The following is a 23,732-nucleotide window of genomic DNA, read 5'->3' as shown; positions in this document are numbered from 1 at the left end:
TTTCCTATTATCGAAATGGGTCTTTCTTCATCTAGGGCCTATGTCTAGGATATTCCAAGTGGACAAGAGGTGAAAATCAGAAAATAGTGGCCCACGGCATAAGACTAGGGGGCCAATAGGAAGGATGGGGCTGAGGAGGATATACAGGAAGGAAACAAAATAGGAAGGGAGTCTTGACTGTAAAAATATATATTAAAAAAATAACACTAGATAACCAATGACTTTTTAACCAACATGTAGGATATAAGAGAATAGTCACTACCCACTATTTCTTTTCATAGTTATCTACTGAAATTTAAAGTAGGAGAAAACTGTAAATGCTCCCAGTCATTCTTCATCAGACAGCGTATTTTGCTTTGACTTCAAATGTTAAGGAAATCAATAATTCATCCTCAATATTCTCAACATGCAATATAAGAGACAAGACCTGGTACAATAGTGTAGAATCTCTAAAGTATTGACCAGCATCAAAAGTTACTGGAAGGTTAATATGCTAGAGTTAAAATTCGGGTTAAAATTCCCATGTTCATAGAAACCAGTACCTCTAATGTATACCTTCAATTTCTTCTAAAGGTCCGTTAAGTTCCCTGAAATGGGGCTTCTATTGCACCCTTATCAATAGACCTGCATTAATAATCTCTGGAGTGACTCCTGCCCTGAAATTGGGGAGTACTGAGTACTAAAAGTGTCAGGCTACAGACACTAAAACCAGGAGGACAGAAACAAACAACCAAGTCCAAAAGAGATGGGTCCAAAAAGTCTCGATACACGTAGATCACAAAGATACCTGCATTCAACAAACTCAGTTGGAAGAGACCTATGTCTTTCAAGAATTGGTTATAATGAAGATACAATCTCATTTGACACATGATCACAGTCCAGACTATAACAACCAGGTTGTTATAGGATTCTGGGTTGTGAAAGTTCTCTACTGCAGAACTCACTGGCAGGAAAGGAGGAGTATGCACAAATGGTCAGGGCAGCACTTAGTACAACAGCCAGGATGTAGAAGCAGCAATTATCCAATGGCAGATGGATGAAGAAGGAAGTTGTGTTGTCTGTACTTATTTGTGTACAACAATGCCAACAGCAATGCTGGGTAACATTATAGATTCTTCCAGTTATGCCCTAGTACTACTTATGGTGCATTCTTTTTTTTTTTTTGAAGAGTTCCATTCCCCTTATGTTTATTATTACCTTTTTGGTAAACTTTATGTATGTGGCCAAAGGAACAACTCCATATTTCTAAAAGGTCTAAAGAACACATAAGAATTCCTTTCCTCTTTCCCTTAGTGTTCTGGGTTTTTTTAAGTTCCCTGGGGTGAGGGAGGGCTAGAGTGATAGCACAAAGGGTAGGACATTTGCCTTACACACAGTTGACCAGGGTTCGATTCCCAGCATACCATATGGTCCCCTGAGCACTGCCAGGAGTGATTCCTGAGTACCGAGCCAGGAGTAACCCCTGAACATCACCAGGTGTGACCCAAAAAGCAAGAAAATAAAGTTCTCTCTAGGGGCTGGAGCAATAGCACAGTGGGTAGGGTGTTTGCCTTGCACGTGGACAATCCAGATTCAATTCCCAGCATTCCATATGGTCCCCTGAGCACCGCCAGGAGTAACCCCTGTGCATCGCTAGTTGTGATCAAAAATAAAGAAAAGTTCTCTGTGTATGTGTGTATGCCTGTGTATACCATGCCATGGAATAACTATGCCAAAGAAAATAAAATGAAATCAAAAGGCTAGACACAACATGCATGATAGACTTCCCAGACTCACCTGTGACTTTGAAACCTCCCTCTGGGGTGAGCCTTGCCCTTCACCAGACTCAGACATGGAATCCAGACCAGACATGGAAGACAATGTGGCTTTCGAAGTGGCAGGCTGGTCCTGGGAGAGAGACGCCAAGGAAGAGGCAGGAGAGGGGCCTCGTGTGACGTTCTCTACTGTGGTCTCCTGCACACTGGACAAGCTGGTAGTAAGAGGGACTGGGTCCGGGGTCCGAATCAAAGCACTGCCAGAACTGGTCTGAGTCCTCTTACTGCTGTCTACATCTCCGTTATACTTCCAGGAATCATCCAGCTAAACAAGAAACATCATGCGAAAGTTGGTGCCACCTTAGATTTATTTGTCAGAAAAGGTGTACATTAGTATTTTAAAACTACAAAAGTTCACAACTGCCAAAAATTGAAGCATTTTCTTTCACTCCATACTATGTATGGCTGTGATTTATCCATTTGATACTATATTCAATGTTGTTCAGTTTTCTGGAATTTGAGCCTTGATCTTGAGATTTCAAACAATTATATTAACTATGTAGTACCAACTTTACATAATTAAAGTTCACAGACTTTCAGAAATGGGACACAGTTGCACTCTCAGGGTTGATTCCATATTGCATATTCCTAAATCCCAATATAAATGGGAACATATTTTTGAACAATAAGATAAGTTTTAATGACTATATCTTTCTATAACAACAAACTATAATGACATTTCAAATTTCAATACATGGACTGTAGCACTGTAGCTCTGTTGTCCCGTTGTTCATCAACTTGCTCCAGTGGGCACCAGTAACATCTCCATCGTGAGACTTGTTGTTACTGATTTTGGCATATTGAATATGCCCCGGGGAGCTTGCCAGGCTCTGCTATGTGGGCGGGATACTCTTGGTAGCTTGCCAGGCTCTCCTAGAGGGATGGAGGAATCGAACCTGGGTTGGCCGCATGCAAGGCAAATGCTCTACCCACTGACATAAGAGGAAAAAGAGAAATGTGAACACAGAATCTAAAAACATTCACGTTAAATCCATAAGAAGTTTCTTATGGGTTGCCTTCTCATCGGTTATAAAGAACAGTATGGACAACACCATACTGTTTAGCCTAATTCTTTCCAAAACAATTATTTGAGAAAATATGACACTAATATAATGCTATGCCTTAGAATCTATCTTATTTTTTTAAAACTGCTTTCCCTGAGCATGATATTTAGGCAGTGCAATTCTGTATTTGAACCACTGAATTTCTAGGGACTCTGAATAGGTGTAAATTATGTGTTATGTAAGTCTTGTACCTTATTATACACCAAGTCTGTGTAGCTCAAGTCTGCAAATTCACCAACACATACTCCTAAGGACAGACAAAATGAACGAAGATTCTTTTTACCGTGTAGGATCTCGGGAGTGATGTGATTCCTCTTGAATGTGTGCCAAAAGGTCTCGCTGTGACCACAGATGTTAACCTGGCGGTATCAGTTCTCTGGTAACTTCTGGAGAAAGAAGCTGAAACTCGAGTCGACTCCATTTGTGTGCTCGAGGTGTGCTGAGAAGACAGAGAGACGGGCGGCTGAGAAGACAAAGAGACGGGCGGCTGAGAAGACAGAGAGACGGATGGCTGAGAAGACAAAGAGACAGGCTGCTGAGAAGACAAAGAGACGGGCTGTTGTTCTTGCTTTTCTTTCATGGAGCTCTTGGAAGGAAGCTGAATTTCAACTGTGATACTGTCCTCTGTTTTTGCAAAAGTTGTAGGATCTTGTTTAGGGGCTTCCTCAGGAGATGTTGTCCCTTTCTCTTCCACTCTGCTACTCTGATCACTTGCTTCTGATGTGGTCAATGAAGGGGGAAACACTTCTTCACTTAACACATCATCAGAAGAGTAAACTCTCCTCCTCGATGTCATTGTAGATGTTTGATTTCGAGACTCCCTTTGCAGGAAGAAACAAACCATAAGCACAACATGATGCATTCGAAACACAGAAATGAACCCACAAATCTTGTCTTTGGTAACTAGCATGTAAAAGAGATTGGGGTTTGTTTTTAAAACTACTGACTTCACACCATCAATACAAAATTAACAACAGGAAGGTCAGCACATGCCACTTTTTAATGCCACTCTGATTATAAGAGCTTGACATTGAGTCTCCTAAATACCTTAGAGATGTTTTTCATTATATAGACTTTAATAAGGAAATATAAGAATTTAAGAGGATTAATTACAATTTTATCGATGAATTTATATTTTTTCCAAAATAAACCCTTATAAATGCACTAATTGACAACCAATTTGAACCACCAAAATGTGTGGCCAGTCTTGAGAATTTTTTCCAGTATAAAATTTATAATAATTTTATACTGACAAGATAGAACAATGGTTAAAACACTTGTTTTGCATGCTGCTGGCCCTGTTTCAATCCCCAACACCAATATGGTCTTTCTTATTGTGAAGAGTGCTAAGAGTGACCCCTGAGCACAGAGGCAGGAGTATACCCTAAGCACCACCACAGATGATTCCAAAACTACTACTAATAATCAATACTATTACTTAGTAAAAATAAATAACTAAAACTCAAAGAGCCACTAAAATTTCCCTTCAACTCAAATTGGCATATTGAATATGCCCCGGGGAGCTTGCCAGGCTCTGCTATGCGGGCGGGATACTCTTGGTAGTTTGCCAGGCTCTCCTAGAGGGATGGAGGAATCGAACCTGGGTCGGCCGCATGCATGGCAAATGCTCTACCCACTGACATAAGAGGAAAAAGAGATTATTTCATACAGCTTGATGCCTGGACAGTTACTATTCAATTTAAAAGTCACTATTCCAGTGAACTGCACTTCTTTCTAGTGGTATGTTTAACGGAGCATGCACAAACATAATTGATAATGATATACACTTGAAATTATATAACACTATAAATGCAATGTGACTTCAATAGAAGACCTTCTTAAAAGCAGTCATGTTTTAAAAGTTGATGAAATAATCTCATCTGTGCTATTTAGTTGGGAGTAGCTCTCAAGCTATATCGCATTTAGGCGAATGAAACTGTGTTTACCATCGGATTCTAGGGCACAATGCTGCTTTGTTTCATTTCACCTGACAGCACATTTCCTTCTTGACATAACACATGAAATTATTTGCCTTCTCCCTGACCTGTAAATACCCCGAGGTTTCACAAAGTAACTGCTCTGCAAGAAAGTTTAAATTTAGCTTTTATCTTCCTAGGGTGCAAGGCAAAATCAAAACAGAAAACAAACAAAAAAAAAATCCAAAAACTTGCTTTTTCATCTTCCTTTAGAGTATACTTTAATTGCACCATGAAAACACACACACACACACACACACACACACACACACCCTTATGTTATATTTTATACAATTCATTTAGAAATTGCTTTTATTTGACTTATTAATTCCTAAACACATACTAAAGGGAGAAAGAACAGTTTATTTTCTGCATCCAATACCATCAGCTTCATTCATTTCTGCATGGGACACACACTATTAAAATTAAGAAAGAGCACATGTTTCTTTTGTCAATCCAAATCACTTTGTATCATAGTAATACTCCTTGTTGCACTACAGACCAAAAGGTCGGCAGTTCCAGTGCACATATGATTACGGTTAATACTGCTACATACCAGATATCCTGCTATGCTACCAATTCTTTCTAATTCTGCTAACTCCCAATTGGGAGACACAATCAGCCTTGTTACCTGTCCTGTTGCATTTCCTTTAAGGTCTTAGAGCTCCTTTCCGATGTCTCAAGAGCCAGCTTTTCGATTTCTTCCCGCTCTTCTTTTTTCTTCTGCAGTTCGGAGGTGTAGCTCTTGCGACGACTTTTCCATTTGGCAAGGTCCTGATGGAAGAAAAAATCACATCAGCACAGGCACACCTGAATTTCTACACACTCTTTCTAGCAGGGAACACATGCCAAAGTATCCCATTACATCCCTGAAACTATTCACTCCCGCTGGATGCCAAGGTGCCCTAATTTTGCTTTTTACAGCCAGGGTTTCTGTACCCAGCCTTTCTCTCGTGTGTCTGTCTCAAGCACCTGACCTAAAAAGATAGACCCCTTTCTTTGGCTTTCTTTCTTTTCAATTTTCCCAGAAAGAGCCTGCCTCATTTCACAAAGAATGCTAAGTGCCTGTAATGAGGTGCCAGGTCAGAAAGATCAGGAACTGTTTCTAACTCATTTTTTATCTCCTTCCAGTGATTTGTTGGTTGTGGGAGATGGCACATTCCCCCCATGACACTGAGAGACAAGACTGCCATGGAGGCCATGTCCGGGCTCTCACTGAACACACATGCACCATCCCTCACACACGTCCAGCTCGAGAAACTAACTCTCAATCTCAAAGAGAACAAAAACTTGACTTGTAAATGAAGTTCAAGAATCAGGGTTGTACTGGGGTAGGGAAAGGGCACCTTGAGAGACAGGGGGTCTCTTCTATCCCAGGCAGGGGTGGGCTGGGTTTGGAAAGTCTTCACCAGGGAGGACAGACTGGAGTATGTTATTTCAAAGCAGATAAACTTCTCCATAAGGACAGGGCAACATGAACGAGCACACAAGATTTGAGCGGTAACCCAAGAAAATAAATACATAATTCACATGTAAGAGGTCTGGTGTAATCCCTGATGATCCCCTGAGCACTGTTGGGAGTGACCCCTAAAGCACAGAACCAGGAGTAGCCCATAAGTGCCACCAGGTGTGGCCCTGAACCCCACTCCCCAAAAAATGATCTCACAGGAACAAGTGGGCACCTGTATACCAAGCCTCAGGGGGAACCTCACTGGATGACCCCAGGGCAATCAACCTAACTAAATGTTTAAATTAGCCCTAAGGAACTCATCTGTTCAGATACCTGGGTGGACATTCTGGGTAGTAAACATATCTCTGTGTCTCCCAAAGAAATCCTGTGCTAAATGACTGTCATTCCAAGTCAAATACAAATATTTCCAAGGTCTAAAACACTAAACTCAATGTTATTTATAATCTTTGGGAGCTATCATGGCAACTCTTGCTTAAAAAGCAGCATCAAACAATTATGAGTAATTTTCAGAAAGAATAAAAACAGGGATGTGCTATGGTATAAAGAGCATGAATTTTTCAAATCAGTTAACTTACTAAACAACTCCCCAATACTTTTTTTTATACCCAAACAGTTGTGACAGCACATCCTTGAACTTTATAGTATATATAAACATATTTTAAATTATAATTAAAATTGTGGTTTTAATCGATTCCTCAAGTGAAAAAGGCACTGAAATTTAGAAAAGTAATCAAAATCTTACTTTGATTGATTTATAATTCCTTTAAAAAATAGTATTGATGATCACTGCCCCTAATTTTCATGTTGCCATTAACTCTCAAAAAAAAAAACCATTCTCAAACTTTTCTGAGGTTTTTCTGCGTGGTTTATGACATTTCGTTACACTCTTGGTTTATAACAATTATCCATTTCAAAAAAAGGTTAAACTCTTTTCTGTAGGAACAAAACTAAAAAGTAAGTCTCTGGACATATATGTATTTAAATATATGCCATCTCTACAGAAACATCTAATTTTGACTCATGTTGGATCAATTCCTTTCAACTGACATTTTACTGGGTTATAATTCTTATTCTCCATCCTTAAATCCCTATTAACTCTGAGAAACATTTTCCTCTTATCCTACTAGCCAGGACTCTGTGCTTGACCCCCCAATCACTCTGCTATTCTCAAACCTCAAACACGGTATTTTTCCTTTTACAAGGATTAATAACATTCACTCCTCGAATTCAAAAACCAAAGCAGGTAAGCAAGTTAATCGATTGTATTGCAAGGAAGCAGCTTCACAGTTTTGTCACAGAACTCGGCAGGTAAATTTTCTTACAATATTTCTCCTGATGATCTCTAAGAAATGCAAGAGTCATAGGCCAAAAAGACTTATAAATCCTCTTCCATGAAACTGATCACATTTTCTACAGAACCGAGTTCTGTCACAGCAAGGGCAAGTGTGTCGGTAATACTGACTTTCCTTAAAGAGCAAAGACACACTCCCAGTCTTTGCATCTCCCCATAGAAAGAATACTCACATCTTGCCATTTCTGATCTTGTTCTTTCAACTGTGATTTTATTTTCTGCATTTCGTCGTAATGCAGCTGACGCAGGTGCTGAACATCCTCTGCGCTGACATCACTCAAGGACTTACTCCTACGACAAAAAGACCCACGGTAACTCAGGTTCTTGTCACCACACTGGGGGTTCAAACAGGAAGGTTGGGCTGATACTCGGAAATTCCACCTAAATTTCTGCTCTGCTACCTAGATGTTTTGGTGATAGTATCAGAGAAATTAGCACTACAGAGATAAATGGGTGTTTTTTTTCCAAAACGCAGAAACAAGAGCCTCCCAATGAACTCAGGTGTGAATTCTTTCACAGAACAGCTAAATAAACCAAGCAACATGTCTGGAAAAAAATAAGCCAGTGTTCCTAAATGGAGTGGTCCTTGCATAAAAGGATGGTTTCGGAAAAGAATCAGTGAACCAGCATCATCTCTTTATTTTTATCTCCCCCCAAAGATAACCCTGTAAGATTTAGCTACCTCTTCGAAGTACTTATTAAATAATTTAATGATTACCTGATATTTTCTCCACAAGTTCAATACTATAAATAAATGTGCTGTTGCTTCCAGAATTCTTTAAGGTCTACCCCACCTCTACATTGTCTGATCCTCAAAGCAAATAGATGTATCAGTCTCTCCAGACTTTTTTTTTCCATCAGGTATATTTTATGTCTTCCATATGTGAACCCTGATGCAAATCTATACTGAGGGTTAACTCTCTCCAAGAGGCCAAGAATAGAAAACTACAAAGAAGCTACCGGTCTTATGTGTGCAATCTACATGCATGAAGAAGGCGGTGGTGAGCTGTGGTGGAGGTGGGGGAGGGGGTGTGCTGAGAAATGCCTCCCAGAAACAGATGGGTCAGTCAGATGAAGATATTTAAGAACGGGTACAAACAGAGGGCTTTTGAAAGTGAATTGTCCAAAAGTGTCCTGTCCCAGATCTCTTCTGTAATATACTTCTGATTTTATTTCACAGGTTCCACTTTTAGTTTTTAAGAAACAGTGCATCTCCTCCCTGGCCCCTAGGATTTGCCTTCTAAGGCTATGTCATTTCACTTCTTTTATAACATGCTGGACCTTAGCTGGCTGAGAAACTCAGTTGTAATCTCTATGCAAATAACACCCAAATCTACAGCTCAGGACCCGCCTCTACGTTGACTCATTTCCAATGACTTATTGAATAAAGGGCTCTGCAAGGATATCCCTGAGGTAACCCAATTATTAAAAAAGACCAACTGAAATAACATCTGGAAAGGATTTTGTGCCATGTAACTCTCTAAACATGAGTACTGTTGATGAAGCCACATTAAAAGTTGTCCCCAAACCTGCTTTTCCTCTTGGGGCTATTACAAGTATTACCTGCACTCCAACCTTCACATTTGAAACCTAAGAATGAATTTTCACCTCTGCCTCTCCCTACCTTCAATTAGTTATCAAGTCCCCTTATTCTGTGTCTTTCTTTCCATTTCTACTGCCAACACCCTAGATCAGAGCACAGTCAACTCTTTATCAGGACTTTTAAAGTGGCTTCTTAAATCATCATCCAGCCTCCAAATTTAGCACAGTCCTCTCCCAACTATTCCCTCCAACTCCAAAGCTCATCACCAATATATATGCCTACTTAAATGTCACCCAACTTTTCAGGATCCCTGCTAAACTCTGGATAGGTGTATACAACTTCCGGCTCATTCTCAACTTGAGTTGAATAGGTGTCTCAAGCTTAACACACCAAGAATTGAAAACATGGTTGCTCAACCGTATCTCCTTCTCAATAAAAATCAACTTGAGATTGTCCCTTCTCAATACTTAGGCCACAAATCATGGAGTAATCCTGGATTCATCTCTCTGTCACCTCTACCTTTTCGGAATGTAACTGATTCCATCAGCAAACCCTGTCACTTTACTCTCTACATATATCTAGCATATAACCAACCACTTCTCACCATATTCATCATTACCATCCCCTCATCAAGCCACTGTCTCTTCTGAAAGGTCCAGGCTGGGCCAGGATCATCCAGGAATGAGTTCAGTGCTCATTCCCTGTGCACCTCAAATCTTACCATTTGTCTTTTCAGAAAATGTCCTCACCAGGAGCAGAGGATGCAATGTCCCCTGGGAGCACACAGTACAAAGACAAATACATGAGAGATATCAGACACAAATAAAGTGAGCCAAATATCATTGGAGTGGACATGAAGCTGCATGAAGCAGGCAGGTGAACCCCTTTGGTTGGGTATCACTGTATCACTGTCATCCCATTGTTCATAGATTTACTCAAGTGGGAGCCAGTAACGTCTTCATTCATCCCAGCTCTGAGATTTTAGCAGCCTCTCCTTACTCCTCTTTCCCAACAATTGGAGGCTCTTTCAATGAGACCCTTTATTGTTACTGTTTTTGGCATATCGAATACACCACAGGTAGCTTGCCAGGCTCTGTCTTGCAGGCGGGATACTCTTGGTAGCTTGCCAGGCTCCCCAATAGGCACTATATATATATGTGTGTGTGTGTGTGTTTATGTATGTGTGTATGTATATATATACATATATATATATATTTCCCTCTATGATTTGTTGCCTACTGTCTGAACTCCATCAACTATGGTGTGGTAATTATGGAAAATGGGTAGGGAGTATCTGGCTCATATGTGAGGCTCGGCCCAAGCATGTGGAAAGCGGCCTGGAGCATGGTGGCGGTTGGGTAGTGAGGCCAGCTGGGTCCCCTGGGGCAGGGAGGGCTCTCACCCATCCCCCTCTGGGGTGCCCCGAGCGAAAACAGCCTGACGTGAAGTCCGGTGGCATAGTTATGGGGGCCTCATTTTATGCTCCCTTCTGGGAGAAGCAACCATAAATACTGGGTAATACATAAAAAAAATCAACTGGATAATGGCTGGGCATAATCCAGACAAATGGAACTCAGATCCAAAAAAAGACCCAAAGAAAAGTTAGGACTCCGGGCTGGCAAGGGCAACAATTTCCATCCCAAGCAAACACCAATGAAATTCAGGACCTCAGCCAGCAGGCAGGAAGAAAATGAATAAGACTATATGAATCTCATTTGAGAACCATCCGACACTATTTACCAAGTCTTCCTAAGCCAATATGACTGACTCAATCTCCTGAGAACTACCAAAGCAGTTTCAAAGTGTAGAAGCTACCCCAGGCCAAACTGATCGAATCTAGAACTTTGGGAGTGCTGGGTCTTCTTAGCCTGACCACTAAGCATTCCTTCCTTCCTAATGAGATTCTGAAGGGGTAATATGGACCCATACTACCAGTCAACATGGATTATCTCATTAGAAAAAGCCCAAACTGGATACTGCTACCCCTAGCTGTATATCTATGAGAAAGTAGCAATCTGTTTTTCTCCATGTCTCTAAAATGTATGCATATCGACCTGTCCAACTCATAGAACTGAGATATGCACCATAAGGAGCCCTAGGAAAACTGTAAAACTAAAGGATTACACAACTTTAAGTTTTATTGTCATTGTTGAATCAACTACTAGTCCTAGCAAATCACAGTTCTCTCGTACTTCCTAGGTCTGCTCTTTGTCTCCTTATTTGAAAAGGCTCCAATTTTGAATTGCTTTTTGATTTCTTCACCAAAAACAGATAGACCATGTTGCCTTTTCAAGTGAATAGTTGTGTGTGTGTTTTACACATAGCATTTAGGTTTAAGAGAGGAACAAGGCAAAAGTTTAAGGAATAAAGTGTAGACCACAAAACAAGATCACAAATATCTTCCACCATGCTGATCACCAACTACTCTAGGGAGTAAATATTCAAAAGAGACCACCATGAAGCAAAAGCTCCAAAATATAAAAGTTGTTGGGAGTTGCACAGAATTTCTGTTGGCTGAGTAAGTCTACTGCAGGGGTGCGTGTAAAGGAGAAGGGGAAGAGAAAGTAAGTTTTCAAGGAAGATATAACTACAATTATTCATGTAACTTCAAATACATTTTTAAATTAGTTACTATGGAAATTCTCTGATGAGCTATCAATACTAATATCTGGGTAAGAAAGTATCAGTAAGTATTTTCAAAGACTAGGATGAGCATGTAATTAAAACTTCTCATTTATAGGTTTTTGTCATCTCAATTAGAGTTTCTCTACAAGAAGTACTACCAACATTTGGAGCAGAAAAATATTTGTTGTGGAGGACTGCACTGCATATTACAAAATAGTGAGCTGCACTGTGGTTATAATAAAGACATGAAAAGTCAGTAGTAACATTCCCTTCACCTCACGTAGTGTGACAATCACAAATATCTATCGACATTGCCAAATGTCTCCATAGAGCAAAGTTGTCCAGTAACTCACGTCAGTTTTCTTCTCCCTTCCTTGCTGTTGTACATGTCCTTACATTCCACAGACTCGTTTGACCAAGACCTCTAATCTATATGCCGTTATCTTAGCTCTCTTTGATTACAACTTCACAATGAACCACTGTTCAGTTCTGATTGATTTTTGTAGGTGAGGCAATGTCTGAATGATACTGAAAAACTCTATGTGCCCTTTCAACATAAGTCTTCTTTAACCACTTCTGCCAAGAAACATCATAATTAAATTTGCAAACAGCACAGAATAAGACAGATATCACTCCATGCAACACAAAAGCACACATGTGGGAAATGACTGCCACACACACAAAGCCACTTGCTCGAAATAAATAGGCAAACTGACAGGTGTTAAATGCCAAATAAGAAGCAAGCCAGAAATAAAGACTTTAAAGGGAAATTCACATTTTCATTAAGATGGTTGGTCCATAACAAAAAAAAATAGTTCTCAAGGGAGCTATTTTTCCAATTATAGGATGTCAACAATAATATTTTGCCAAGTGTTCAAAATCTGATGATGCATCTTTTACACAATGTAGTATTACTTAGACACATCACTGGCTCTAGATTAAAAGCCTACGTACACTTGATCCAAGTCATTTTATTCTATTGCAGAAAATTTAAGAATACTGAGAACAGAAAAAAAATCCCATATTATTTGGATTACAAATGGTTTAAAATGTACTCTTTTCTATATACAAATTTATACCACTTCTATTATTTTAAAGTCATGCATTAGTCAACAGACTATCTTGCTTTATGATATTACCTAGATACTAAACTGTATAAGAAACAGCCTATAAAATAAATTTTACAGTATACATGCAACAATCTTGAAATATTCTGCAGAATGCATTTACTGAAAACCACCGAGAGAGTGTTTGCTTCTGAGTTATGGTATTTTGCTTCCCTCTTAAAAAAATCAAATGATGTATCATTAGGGAGAAATAGGTATAGTCACTGAATTTAACTATACATTCCCATTAAGGACTTGTTCTCAAGGTATTTATATCCCCCTTTAAGAAAGGAGGCTGGGAGATAGCTTACAGGACTAATATGCATGCTTTGCATGTGGGAGACCCAGGCTTGATCCCCAGCATGGTCTTCCAGCACAGATGAGCACTTGAATAGCCAAGTCTAAAATAATCCCCAGGTACTGGGTATGACCCAAACCACTCTCTCCCCCAAAGAAGAAAGAAAAGAATTTGCTTATACCATAAAAGTATCCTTCTTCTAAAAGTTGTCATTCAATATACTTGAAATTACAAAGAGATTTTTCATAAGCTGAGACAGTTTTCCCACAATGAACAGAAAGTTCCATTGCCTAAGAGTCATGCTGAAAACTACATGTTGACCTTCACTGAAAAATGGGGAAATGCTCTCAACACAAGATCTGGATAGAAGATTAAGCGCCTGTAGTCTGGCACTTTGAAAATGGGAAGGCAACTTGATTTTTAAAGTAAGTTCTTAAGAGGTACTTGCAATTAGCTGCCAATGGCTCAATTATACCATTGACCTTTAAAATGATGATAATACTTTAAAGAGTAATCTTGGTAACTTCCAAGATCTCTAAACTATCAAAATCGCCAAAATGCTATCAAAGGAAGAGAATCTGAAAGATAAAATAAAATAGAAGAAAACAAAAGATGTTTAGCTACTAAGCCTTAGGCAGATGAAAAGAGTTGACATGCTTAAGTTGCCTTTCTCTCCAAATATGATTTATAAATTACAGAAAGTTTGCTGAAAAATATTAAGAGAGACTTGGCTATTCTGGACTAGGGAAAAATGATTCTACACGTTTTGTGCATAGGAAAAACTAAGAGTATTTCTCCCAGTTATTCTGGAATTGGAAAGTATTTCCAGGAAGTTGCCAGAATACCAAATGTCTCAGAATTAAACGGTAGACAAAATTTGAGAATCTGCTATAGTTTGAAATTATAGTGTGAAAATTTTGATATTTGACACTATTGAAAGCCATCAAAGTTTTGTTTTTGGTAGTATGGAAACAACAGGATTCTATAGTAACATAGAATCTACAGTATTATAGTTATAATACTATAGTATTATAACTTTGACCCTAACTGGGAGTCTTGAAGATTTTTCTAGGTACTACTAAGGGAAGGAGCAATATATCATGCCAACTGCATGTACTCTCAAACTCAAAATAAATGCTAACCTGTTTTTCCATCATTGATTTTTCCCCAAAATGTAGTTGTTTGAGTTTTAACAACCAGAAATTAGAATTTTAGCCTATGTAATATTTAAATCCCTAAATAAGACAAAATGAAATACAAAATATAAGCAAGTTCTTTTGTTACCTTAATCAGCTCCTTAAACTTAAGAAAAATAAACTTGGCTTTTTTGTCATTACTGTTTTGGGGCCACACGTGGCAGTGCTCAGGACTTACCCAGGGCTCTGTGCTCCAGGGTCACCTCTAACATAACTTAGGGGACCATACGGTGTGCTGGGGTTCAAACCCAGGTCTGCCACATTTGAACTTGCAATGCAAGTACCTTACTTACTGTACTATCATTGCCCTCTCCTATACTTGGATTTTAAACTTCTAATCATCTATTGCTGTCATATAGCATTACATGCATGTGCAGAAGTATGACCACTAGGTTAAAACTTTAAGAAAGAATTGCCATTTTAAAAATTTCATGCATAGCACACAGCACCCCATTTAGTGACATGCCAGGACAGAAGTGCAATGACATGTTATACAGACAATAACAGACAAGATGCATATATTTTCACTATGAACCACAAAACTTACCCGTTTTCACCATAAATCTTTTGAAAGAGTCTGAGAAACCAAAAAACCAAAAATTAAAGTCATTTTTTCTAGTTGTTTCAAAATGCTCAAGGTCTTTGACTTAAGACTCTAAGTAGAGATGGACAAATCTCAAAAGGTTGCTTCTTCTATCACATTCTTAATAATGCCTCAAATTCCCATTGATCTTATAACTCAAGGAATTCAGACTAATCAAGATAAATCCTAATTTACCAACAAATCCATAACAAATAGCTCACTCTTGCCAGGAACTAATAAAAAAGATATGGATCTACTAATTTTATTCAACCTAATCATATTTGTCCATCTCAAAGTTCAACAAACATTCATCAAGACAGCAAGTTGCATAACACATAAATGCAGAATCCTTATCAAAATAGCCATAATTACATAGACAATTTAGATAGCAAATAACATTCATGCATTTTTACTAAATTTACATCAAACTTTATGAACTAAAAAAGTCACACAATGATACACTAAGAAATGTAGGACAAAAATCCAAAAATCAACATAGGATCGAATGCAATTTGCAATCCCATATTTCAGGGAAAATTTTTTCAACACAAAAATCATACATTCCAAACCTCCAAGTCAAATGACAACCATACTACTTCAGAAATCCATGGACATGGATAATTGCAAGTCAGCAAATATAATGGAAAACATTTTCATGAAACATGCTGCAGGATGTATCTATAGACTCCCTAAGGTCTGTGTCTACATCAGGTGAAGCAGACCAATTGGTGACTTAGGGATGTGCAAATATGGAATTGCACCTTTCCCCACAACATGACTACAGGTTCCTCAAAGCAAAATAAATGTTTGCAGGATGCTTCCAAATGGCTTGGGACATGCAGAGTTGAGCAACATGATGTCACCTTCTCACACAGATTACACAAGACCAGGACAAGCAAATTCCTTGCAGAAACACACTCTAACCTCTCAACCATCAGCCGCTTCCTGTGCCTAAGCCTGCTCGCCTCCCGGATGGCCTCCCATTTCCTCAAGTCGGCCTCACTGCAGGGCCCAGGGGTGAAGCTGATGGGAGGAACAGCTGTCCCCAGCTTCCAAGACTGGATCTTACGCGTCAACATGTCGTCTTTCTTCTGCCGGTAGGAAGGAACCAGCACGCGACAACTATTACTCTTTTCTTTGGACGGGCTGGTCCTCTCCAGCATACAAAGAAACTTTGCTTGAATTTCTGGAGGAAGTGTCCAGGGTTCAGGGAAGGGAACTGGTTGGTATCGATCTGGTGCCCCCGACAGAGGCACCTCCTTCTTCTGCGCAGGGATCCGGCGGATGATCATGTCATCTCGTTCTAAATCGGGAAGGACAAGTTCCCCTTCTCTACACTGCAAAATGATATCTCGCTCTATAGGATCCTCATGCCCAGAAAATCTTCTGAAGTCTTCAAAAGCCCGCAGGACACAGGGGTTGGCGTGGAAAGCCCCCATCTTTCTGACAAAGAAATCATCGTTCTCTAAGTCCGGGTCCAAGGCTGCCAGCTCAAGGTCATCTCTTCTGTACCCTAGTTCGGAAGAGGGATTCCTTCTGCGGGTTATGAGCCTGGGGCCCGCAGTGGGATCAAGTTTGGCATGTGTTTCAGAAGACAAGACGTCATCCGAGTATGTTTGGAGGGCCTGAAGTAATAAAAACTGACTGAAGCATAGAAAAGAAAAAGGAAGGGAGAATCTTATTAAGTTTGGGGAATATAGGTCATTAGGAAGAGAGCAACTAGGCAGTGACTGTGGGTGCATTATTCTAGGGGTCTAGGTGGGATGCTTGCTGAGAAGAATGGCACTTAATGCCATCACCCACAACCGCCCTGGGTATGTCAGGGAGGAAGCGAGAGCCTAGGCAGGAAGGGTGGACCCAAGGGTCCTGAGAAGGGGCTAAAGAGGGACGAGGAAACACCTTCCTGAAATACACACTCCTGAACACTTTGTCCTTCCTCATGCATCAGCCATAAGAAATTAGCTCCCTCCCAGAGAAACAACCACAATCTTAGAGTCAAGAGCAGAGCATCGGGCACTTTATGCAGTAGGCAACGTCGTCAGGATATTTTAAGTGGAGGAAGGGCTGTGAAGTTTTATAAAAGACCCTGACGAATTCTTTGTTTGCATTTTTCCCACCAGATTTTGGCCATTCCAGCATCTAAATATGATCTCCTTTCTCCACATCTCCATTCGTAGCACAACTGTAGAATTAGGCCAACTTCCCCAAAGCCTTTTAGAAATGGCTTTCAAAAATAAAAATATATACATGCAATCATAGACTCCGTCATACATTATTGTGCTGAGGAGTATTTACTCCTATAGAATTCTAAGCTTACATGCTTGCACAGAAAGCAGGATGTTATAGATTATGCTTTTCTACTAAGTGAATAGGGAGAGCTCCGGAATTCAACATGTCACGGTCAGAAGTTAAGGTAGCAGCAGAAGCTGGGACAAATGTCGCAGGCCAGGTTCCAAGCAGGCAGGCTCATGCAGACAGGTACACCTGGGCTCATCTGTAGCACCACTGGTTCTCCTGGCTGCATGGATGTCCCATGAGTTTCTGGCCCGTTGGGTGGCCAGTTCCAGCAAGAGCGAGCGTCGCTGGAGACTGCTTTCTAGCCTACGCTCTGTGTTTTGCATTCTACTAAAAAAGGCGGAGCTTCTGTCAGAGCTTGAGTCCTCATCCTCAGAGTCAGGGTTCCTTCTACCATTGGGTAATGCGGAGAAAGGAAGGAGGAAAAGAAATAGAATTGGAGAAAATGGAACCAACTAAAATGAAATCACCCTATTGACTGTACTCAGAAGAGGGCTCTTCAAAAATCTACCCCCTAAGGTTTAAGCGTAAACAGCCATCTTTCTCAGTGACACCAGTTCTAGAGCAGTTGGAGGGAAAATTAACTTTTGTCTCCCTCAAGAAATGCACATACAGAATGCATCCAGCCAGAGTACTGAAGGAATAGCAGAAACATGCACGGGGACAAACCTGAATCCCTGAAATTCTTTATACCATGGTTTATAAGTTTCCCTTTTGATTCTTTTCCAGTTCACATCTTCGGGGATCCAACATTTGGGAAGAAACTGATCAAAAGTATTCCCTGGGGTCGGCAGGTTGGGACTTAGCTTTCGCACATAAAGATCATCCCTGGCGATGCTGCGCATGCGTGTCCTTCCTTCCTCTTCCAAATAGCGAGAGGAGTGGGAGGTTACTTGTACTGCCGACCAGTTCTCCACGCTCGTGCCCCAAGTTCTCCTCTCGTGACTGTTCAAAACATCCAACCAGTTAAGACACTATAGGAACCAATGTGGCCCAGAACACAAAAGGCATGCTTTCTGGCTCACAACGTTTACACCGTGGCGCATGAAGCTATTTAGTTCCCCTTCTCATCATGACAGGTCCTAGAACAAAGTGGTGGCATGACAACAGCATATTGTATTAGAGAGAACAGCTTGATACACGCAGGTTGAAGATGGGTTAAAGGACAAACTGCCACACCACGCGGCATGTTACTTGATGGATTAAGATTCCCCAGCATAATAGGCATTCCAACAGAGAAGGGCTGGTTCTGACCTTGTCACTTCATATAGTGGCTAGAGGGTCAGTGGAAGAAAATAGTTTGTGAGCAAGAGTGCAGGAGAGATGGTTTAAGATGAAATGCTCAAGCCTCCCTTTCACTTGGCTAAATCATCCCAAACTACGATAAGCTACCTTTGCTCATCCTCCAAGTCCAGTCCACCTTCAGACCCTCCACCCTACCCTCCCGATAGCCAGATGAATTTGAAACGTCACGCTCTGCTCTGCCACGCGGATGGGGAATGAAAGCTTTATTTCTGTGTCCACTGCGATCAATCATGACAGGGGAAAATGGAAGAAAAATAAGACATCAGAGCTCACCGTGAACCATCTAAATCATATCCTGGAGATGAAAGATACCAATAAGCTAAAGGCATGCATGGTGTGGGGTGGGTGGGGTGGGGGGAGGGAGTGTTTTAAGATCAGGCTTAAAATGAAGCCTGATTACAGGCTGACATTCTAAAACAGAAGAATTCTCCTCAAGAGAGGCATGACTGCAAACAGAGGTAAGAGAAGAAAATTTGGGTTAGAGAAATGCAGAATCCATGAAATACACTTTAAATATGATTTCATCAGTCACCCTTAAAATCCCAGCAAACTCACAGAGCACCTCAGAATTCTCTCACTAGCCCAGTACCTTGGGAATGCTCCATCTGCTCCCGCATAGGCTGGGCTTGCCCAGCTTCTCCGGTTATCTTCATTTTTGTCTGGCTTTTTCTTCCTCAAGGGCGCTGGCACATAGGATGGCTGTCTACTTTTGTTGGGCAAGAAGCGATTGAAGGGTAAGGCTGACTTGGGCTCAATTGCCGAAATCCTTCGATAGGACATGTCATCCTTATTGTAATCCTGCATTTTGAAGGTAAATTCAGAATCGGTGTCACTCTCGCCACCTGTAAAACAAAAAGGCACGGGGCTCTGCTTTACTCTCCCGAAGATCCGTCTAAATGAGAGGCACCGAGCACGCTGCTTTGTCTTTCTTTCTCCTGGAAACCCGGCACTCGGCTGCTAACTGCAGGGAATTATTTTTAGAAATTTGACATGAAGTTGTGATAAGATCCATTAGGAGGAACTTGTTCCACATGCTGGAGCTGCCTGCAACACATTCTTTTACCGTTGCACATTCTTTGCAGGAAAAGTTTCTATTTGTGGCTGAACCCCCCTTTCATCTTGCTATCCCTTGCCCCCTTGAATTTTCATAACATCTGTTAATGGGACACACGTCAAGAAGATGGACGGAGTCAACACGACTTAAAATTGCATCTAGAACAAATTCTAGGGAAACTCACTAACTTCAGATCAAGCCGGCAGCTATCTAAACTTTCTGAGATTCGAGATAAGGACAGATGCAGGAAGTGAAACAGAAAAAGCACGAAATCACAAAACGGGTCCTGCAGATGGTTAAAGCCAGATTCTAACTCTATGAGCACATGAGGTAGGTGGCTACAAACCAAAGGAATTGCAAGTCTCAATCCTAAATGGCAGCACAAATCAAAAAAAAAAAAAAAACATTTCATACAGGATTCAAAAGAAACAAGCAGTTAAAATCCATCCCTTATGACCAGCACAAATTCACAACCTGAAGTCTCCATTTTTCTTTACATCTTGATGTTGGTGGGAACATTATGTTTCCAGAAACATTTACTTGCCATTTTAATCCAGTTCAACTTGAGTGGCTGGGAGTTTATCAGAGGTTCCAAACTTATTTTGTCTAACACTAGCTTTTCAGATTAAAAGAAAACACACAATAACCACTTAGCACCCCCTTGGAAAACTACCTTCTTTGCATGAACAAACAGAAAGTGCCCTCTGCATTGTTTCAGTAACCATGGGGTGGGTGGACTATATTATCAACTTTGCTAAACAATGACATCAACAATAAAAAATTTCTGACGTCACCAAGTAGCCATAAGAATTGGGCTTATATTGAAATGACTGATTTAAACACGATATTGGGATTTTTGACCCAGGTTGGATTCCCTTGTCCCTCTCAGAGAGACTGGCAAGCTACCGAGAGTATCTCGCCCAAATGGCAGAGCCTGGCAAGCTACCCATGGCATATTTGATATGCCAAAAGCAGTAACAACAAGTCTCACAATGGAGACGTTACTGGCGCTGACTCAAGCAAAACAGTGAGCAATGGGATGACAGTGATACAGTGATAGAGTGATTGGGGTTTTGAAAGATGACTACTTCCCGCAGCATGACATATTTTTTGTCCTGGGTTGGCTCTGGTCCTGATAGAACCAAAAGACATTATCTCACAGTACACTAGCAATGGAGCTTGATCTGTCAAAGCTCAGGGCAATAATATTCTATTGATATCTGTCAGGTACCTGATTGGTATATGAACCAATTGCTTCATTATTTTTTGGTATGGAGAGTAATATGCTATTTTTCCCAGTTTTGTTTATTTTTTTAAATCCTTTGGAGAAAAGAAAAAGAAAATTACTCAGGAAAGAAGGCAGACTTGGGGGCCGGAGCGATAGCACAGCGGGTAGGGCATTTGCCTTGCACGCGGCCGACCCGGGTTCGATCCTCGACATCCCATATGGTCCCCCAAGCACTGCCAGGAGTAATTCCTGAGTGCAAAGCCAGGAGTAACCCCTGAGCATTGCTGGGTGTGACCCAAAAAGCAAAAAAAAAAAAAAAAAAGAAGGCAGACTTTTACAAATTAATCTTTTTTTATTTAGATATATCCATTACTATACTCATAAGCACAGGGCATTAAAGTTGAATCTGAAGAGAAAGTAATTGGGATGAATTATTCTTGGTGAAAAAAAAGATCACAGTTAATAGGTCTCCTCCCTGGACTGCTCTGAAACTGGAAGAATAAGTAAAACTAACACACTATAGTAAGAATATAGAGTAAGAGAAGAATATAATGAGGGAGGAGAGAGAGAAGGAGAGAGGGAGAGAGAAAGAGAAAAAGTGAAAGAGATAGAGAGGGAAGGAGGGAGGCAGCAGGGAAGGAGGAAGCAGAGAAGAAAGGAAGAAAGTTTTCTCTATGAAAATTCATTCTCAGAAAAATGTTTGCCACAAGAATCACTCAATTTTTCACTCTCCCGTTTTCAAACTCTCATATACAAACAATTAAAGAGGCACACAATGAACGGGCCAAAAAGTAAAGAATGTGACTCACCTTCACGTCCCCCTCTCAATGTGATATCAGAGGAGCAGCTCGTGAATGACCTAGACCCCAAAGAGTCTAAGCTCTCAAAAGAATCTTCTCTCCTGTGGCTCCCCGCAGGGCCGGGAAACTCCCCTCGCTCTGCACACCAGCTATCGCCGTAGCCGCTGTCCCTGCCACTTTTTTTCAGGCCACTGCAGTCTTCAAGTGCCTAGAAGAGGAATGGTGGAAAAGTAAGTCAGCAAGAACTTCCGAAAATGCAGTGAAGTTTTGTGTTTGTGTTTTTATTTATTTATTTTTTTTTGCTCTAGTTCAAGTAGTGACCAGCTGCTAGGTGGGGCGATGTGATTTTCCTTTTAGAGATAATGAACCACACTGATTAGAAAAATCTGTTTTCCCACGATACTTGTTACTCTATTCCCATAACAATAAGAGGGTGCCTAAGTGTCTAGTACTGTTCAATGAAGTTTAACTATTTTAAAATGAAATAGGAAAATAGTTTGATTATATTTATACAATGTATAACACTAAAATCAATTATTTTATAATAAGCTCATTATGCTTGTTAGCTAATAATAAGCACAAAAGAAGTCAGTAAAAAACAATCTCATCACTTTTTAAATATAGAAATTAAGAAGACTGTATCCAGGATATAGTTTTGGGTGGTTTGTATTAAGGCAGCCAAATTTATTACAAAGAAAGATTTACTAGAGAGAGAGAGAGAGAGAGAGAGAGGTGGCAAGGACCCCCCTCCCCTGTCTACACTGCAGAGAATTCATTTTTAAATAATCATGAAATCTTGATCTAAGTCAAAGAAAGCAGACTTGTTTGCTGTCATGCAAAAACATTTTCCTGAAGCTAAATTAAATATCTGCTTGGCTTAAGTAAGCTATATATGAACGAAAGCAAAGATCATTAGCTTTAAGTTTTGAATCACACAAAATTGACTCAAAAATCCATTTTTAATTAGCATTCCTTTATGTTACTAGCAAAAGATAACTCTACTATTTAAAAATGACTACCTATCATAAACAGCTTTGTAACTGTGTATCTCATGGTATTTAAATTAAAAAATTATTATTATCTATGTAAAATTTATAAAGCCCATGATATAGTTCTGATGTAGAGTTATCAGCAAAGAGCTAGATAAGTCTGTAATTGAAAATAAGGTAAGGCACTTTAGTCACTAGAGTAAAAATCAGGAATGCTCTACCTTCCACAAGCTTACTAATACAGATACAGTTTAAAGAACCTAATTAGGGGCTGGAGCGATAGCACAGCGGGTAGGGCGTTTGCCTTGCACGCGACCGACCCGGGTTCGATTCCCAGCATCCATATGGTCCCCTGAGCACCGCCAGGGATAATTCCTGAGTGCAGAGCCAGAAGTAACCCCGTGCAGAGCCAGGTGTGACCCAAAAAGCAAAAAAAAAAAAAAAAAGAAAGAAAGAAAGAAAGAATCTAATTATTCCTAATGATAGCACAGTGGTTAGGGTGTTTGCCTTGCACGTGGCTGACCCGGGTTTGATTCCTCTGTCCCTCTCGGAGAGCCTGGCAAGCTACCCATGGTGTATTCGATATGCCAAAAACAATAACAAGTCTCACAATGGACACGTTACTGGTGCCCGCTCGAGCAAATCAATGAACAACGGGATGACAGTGCTAGAGTGCTACAATTATTCCTAAGAAACAAACATAGCACATGTGAAGCATGAAGAAATCATGACTCAGATACAAAACAAAGAGCTGAGAGACACTGTGGAGTTCTGAATAGGGACCATTACATGATGAAAAAAAATATTAGTCAAATTTCCCAACTAGGTGTTGTAGACAGGAAAAATATTCATACTCTTTTTCTTTTTTTTTTTTTAGGGTGGGAGTGTTCACACCAAACAGTGCTCAGAACTTCCTCCTGGCTTTACACTTAGAATCACTCCTGATGGGCTTGGGGACCATATGTGGAACCTTAGTTGGTCACATGCGAGACAAGCACTCTCCTTGGGGTGCTCTACTATCTCTCTGGACCAGT

At 40.3% G+C, this 23,732-nt stretch overlaps 1 protein-coding gene across 8 annotated transcripts in view; it reads right to left on the bottom strand.

The window, feature by feature from the left end:
* The window catches only part of LMO7 (LIM domain 7), a 155,436-nt gene that overhangs the window by 41,807 nt on the left and 89,897 nt on the right, over nt 1-23,732 (bottom strand). For 4 of the 8 annotated variants that reach the window (XM_055134053.1, XM_055134057.1, XM_055134051.1 and 1 more), the window contains exons 6-14: nt 21,719-21,917; nt 19,217-19,469; nt 17,992-18,267; nt 15,952-16,671; nt 14,992-15,021; nt 7,850-7,967; nt 5,486-5,628; nt 3,162-3,699; nt 1,777-2,079 (exon numbers count right to left, since the gene is read on the bottom strand). In XM_055134053.1, coding sequence (XP_054990028.1) covers nt 1,777-2,079; nt 3,162-3,699; nt 5,486-5,628; nt 7,850-7,967; nt 14,992-15,021; nt 15,952-16,671; nt 17,992-18,267; nt 19,217-19,431 — 2,343 coding nt within the window. In that variant the 5' untranslated portion in view covers nt 19,432-19,469; nt 21,719-21,917. The remainder of the gene's footprint in view (nt 1-1,776; nt 2,080-3,161; nt 3,700-5,485; nt 5,629-7,849; nt 7,968-14,991; nt 15,022-15,951; nt 16,672-17,991; nt 18,268-19,216; nt 19,470-21,718; nt 21,918-23,732) is intronic. The other 4 variants (XM_055134054.1, XM_055134058.1, XM_055134056.1 and 1 more) reach the window with 2 other exon arrangements.

The sequence above is a fragment of the Sorex araneus genome, chromosome 1 (genome assembly GCF_027595985.1).
Source record: "Sorex araneus isolate mSorAra2 chromosome 1, mSorAra2.pri, whole genome shotgun sequence".
In the NCBI taxonomy this organism is placed as follows: domain Eukaryota; kingdom Metazoa; phylum Chordata; class Mammalia; order Eulipotyphla; family Soricidae; genus Sorex; species Sorex araneus.
This window is presented reverse-complemented; position numbering and strand designations above follow the sequence as displayed.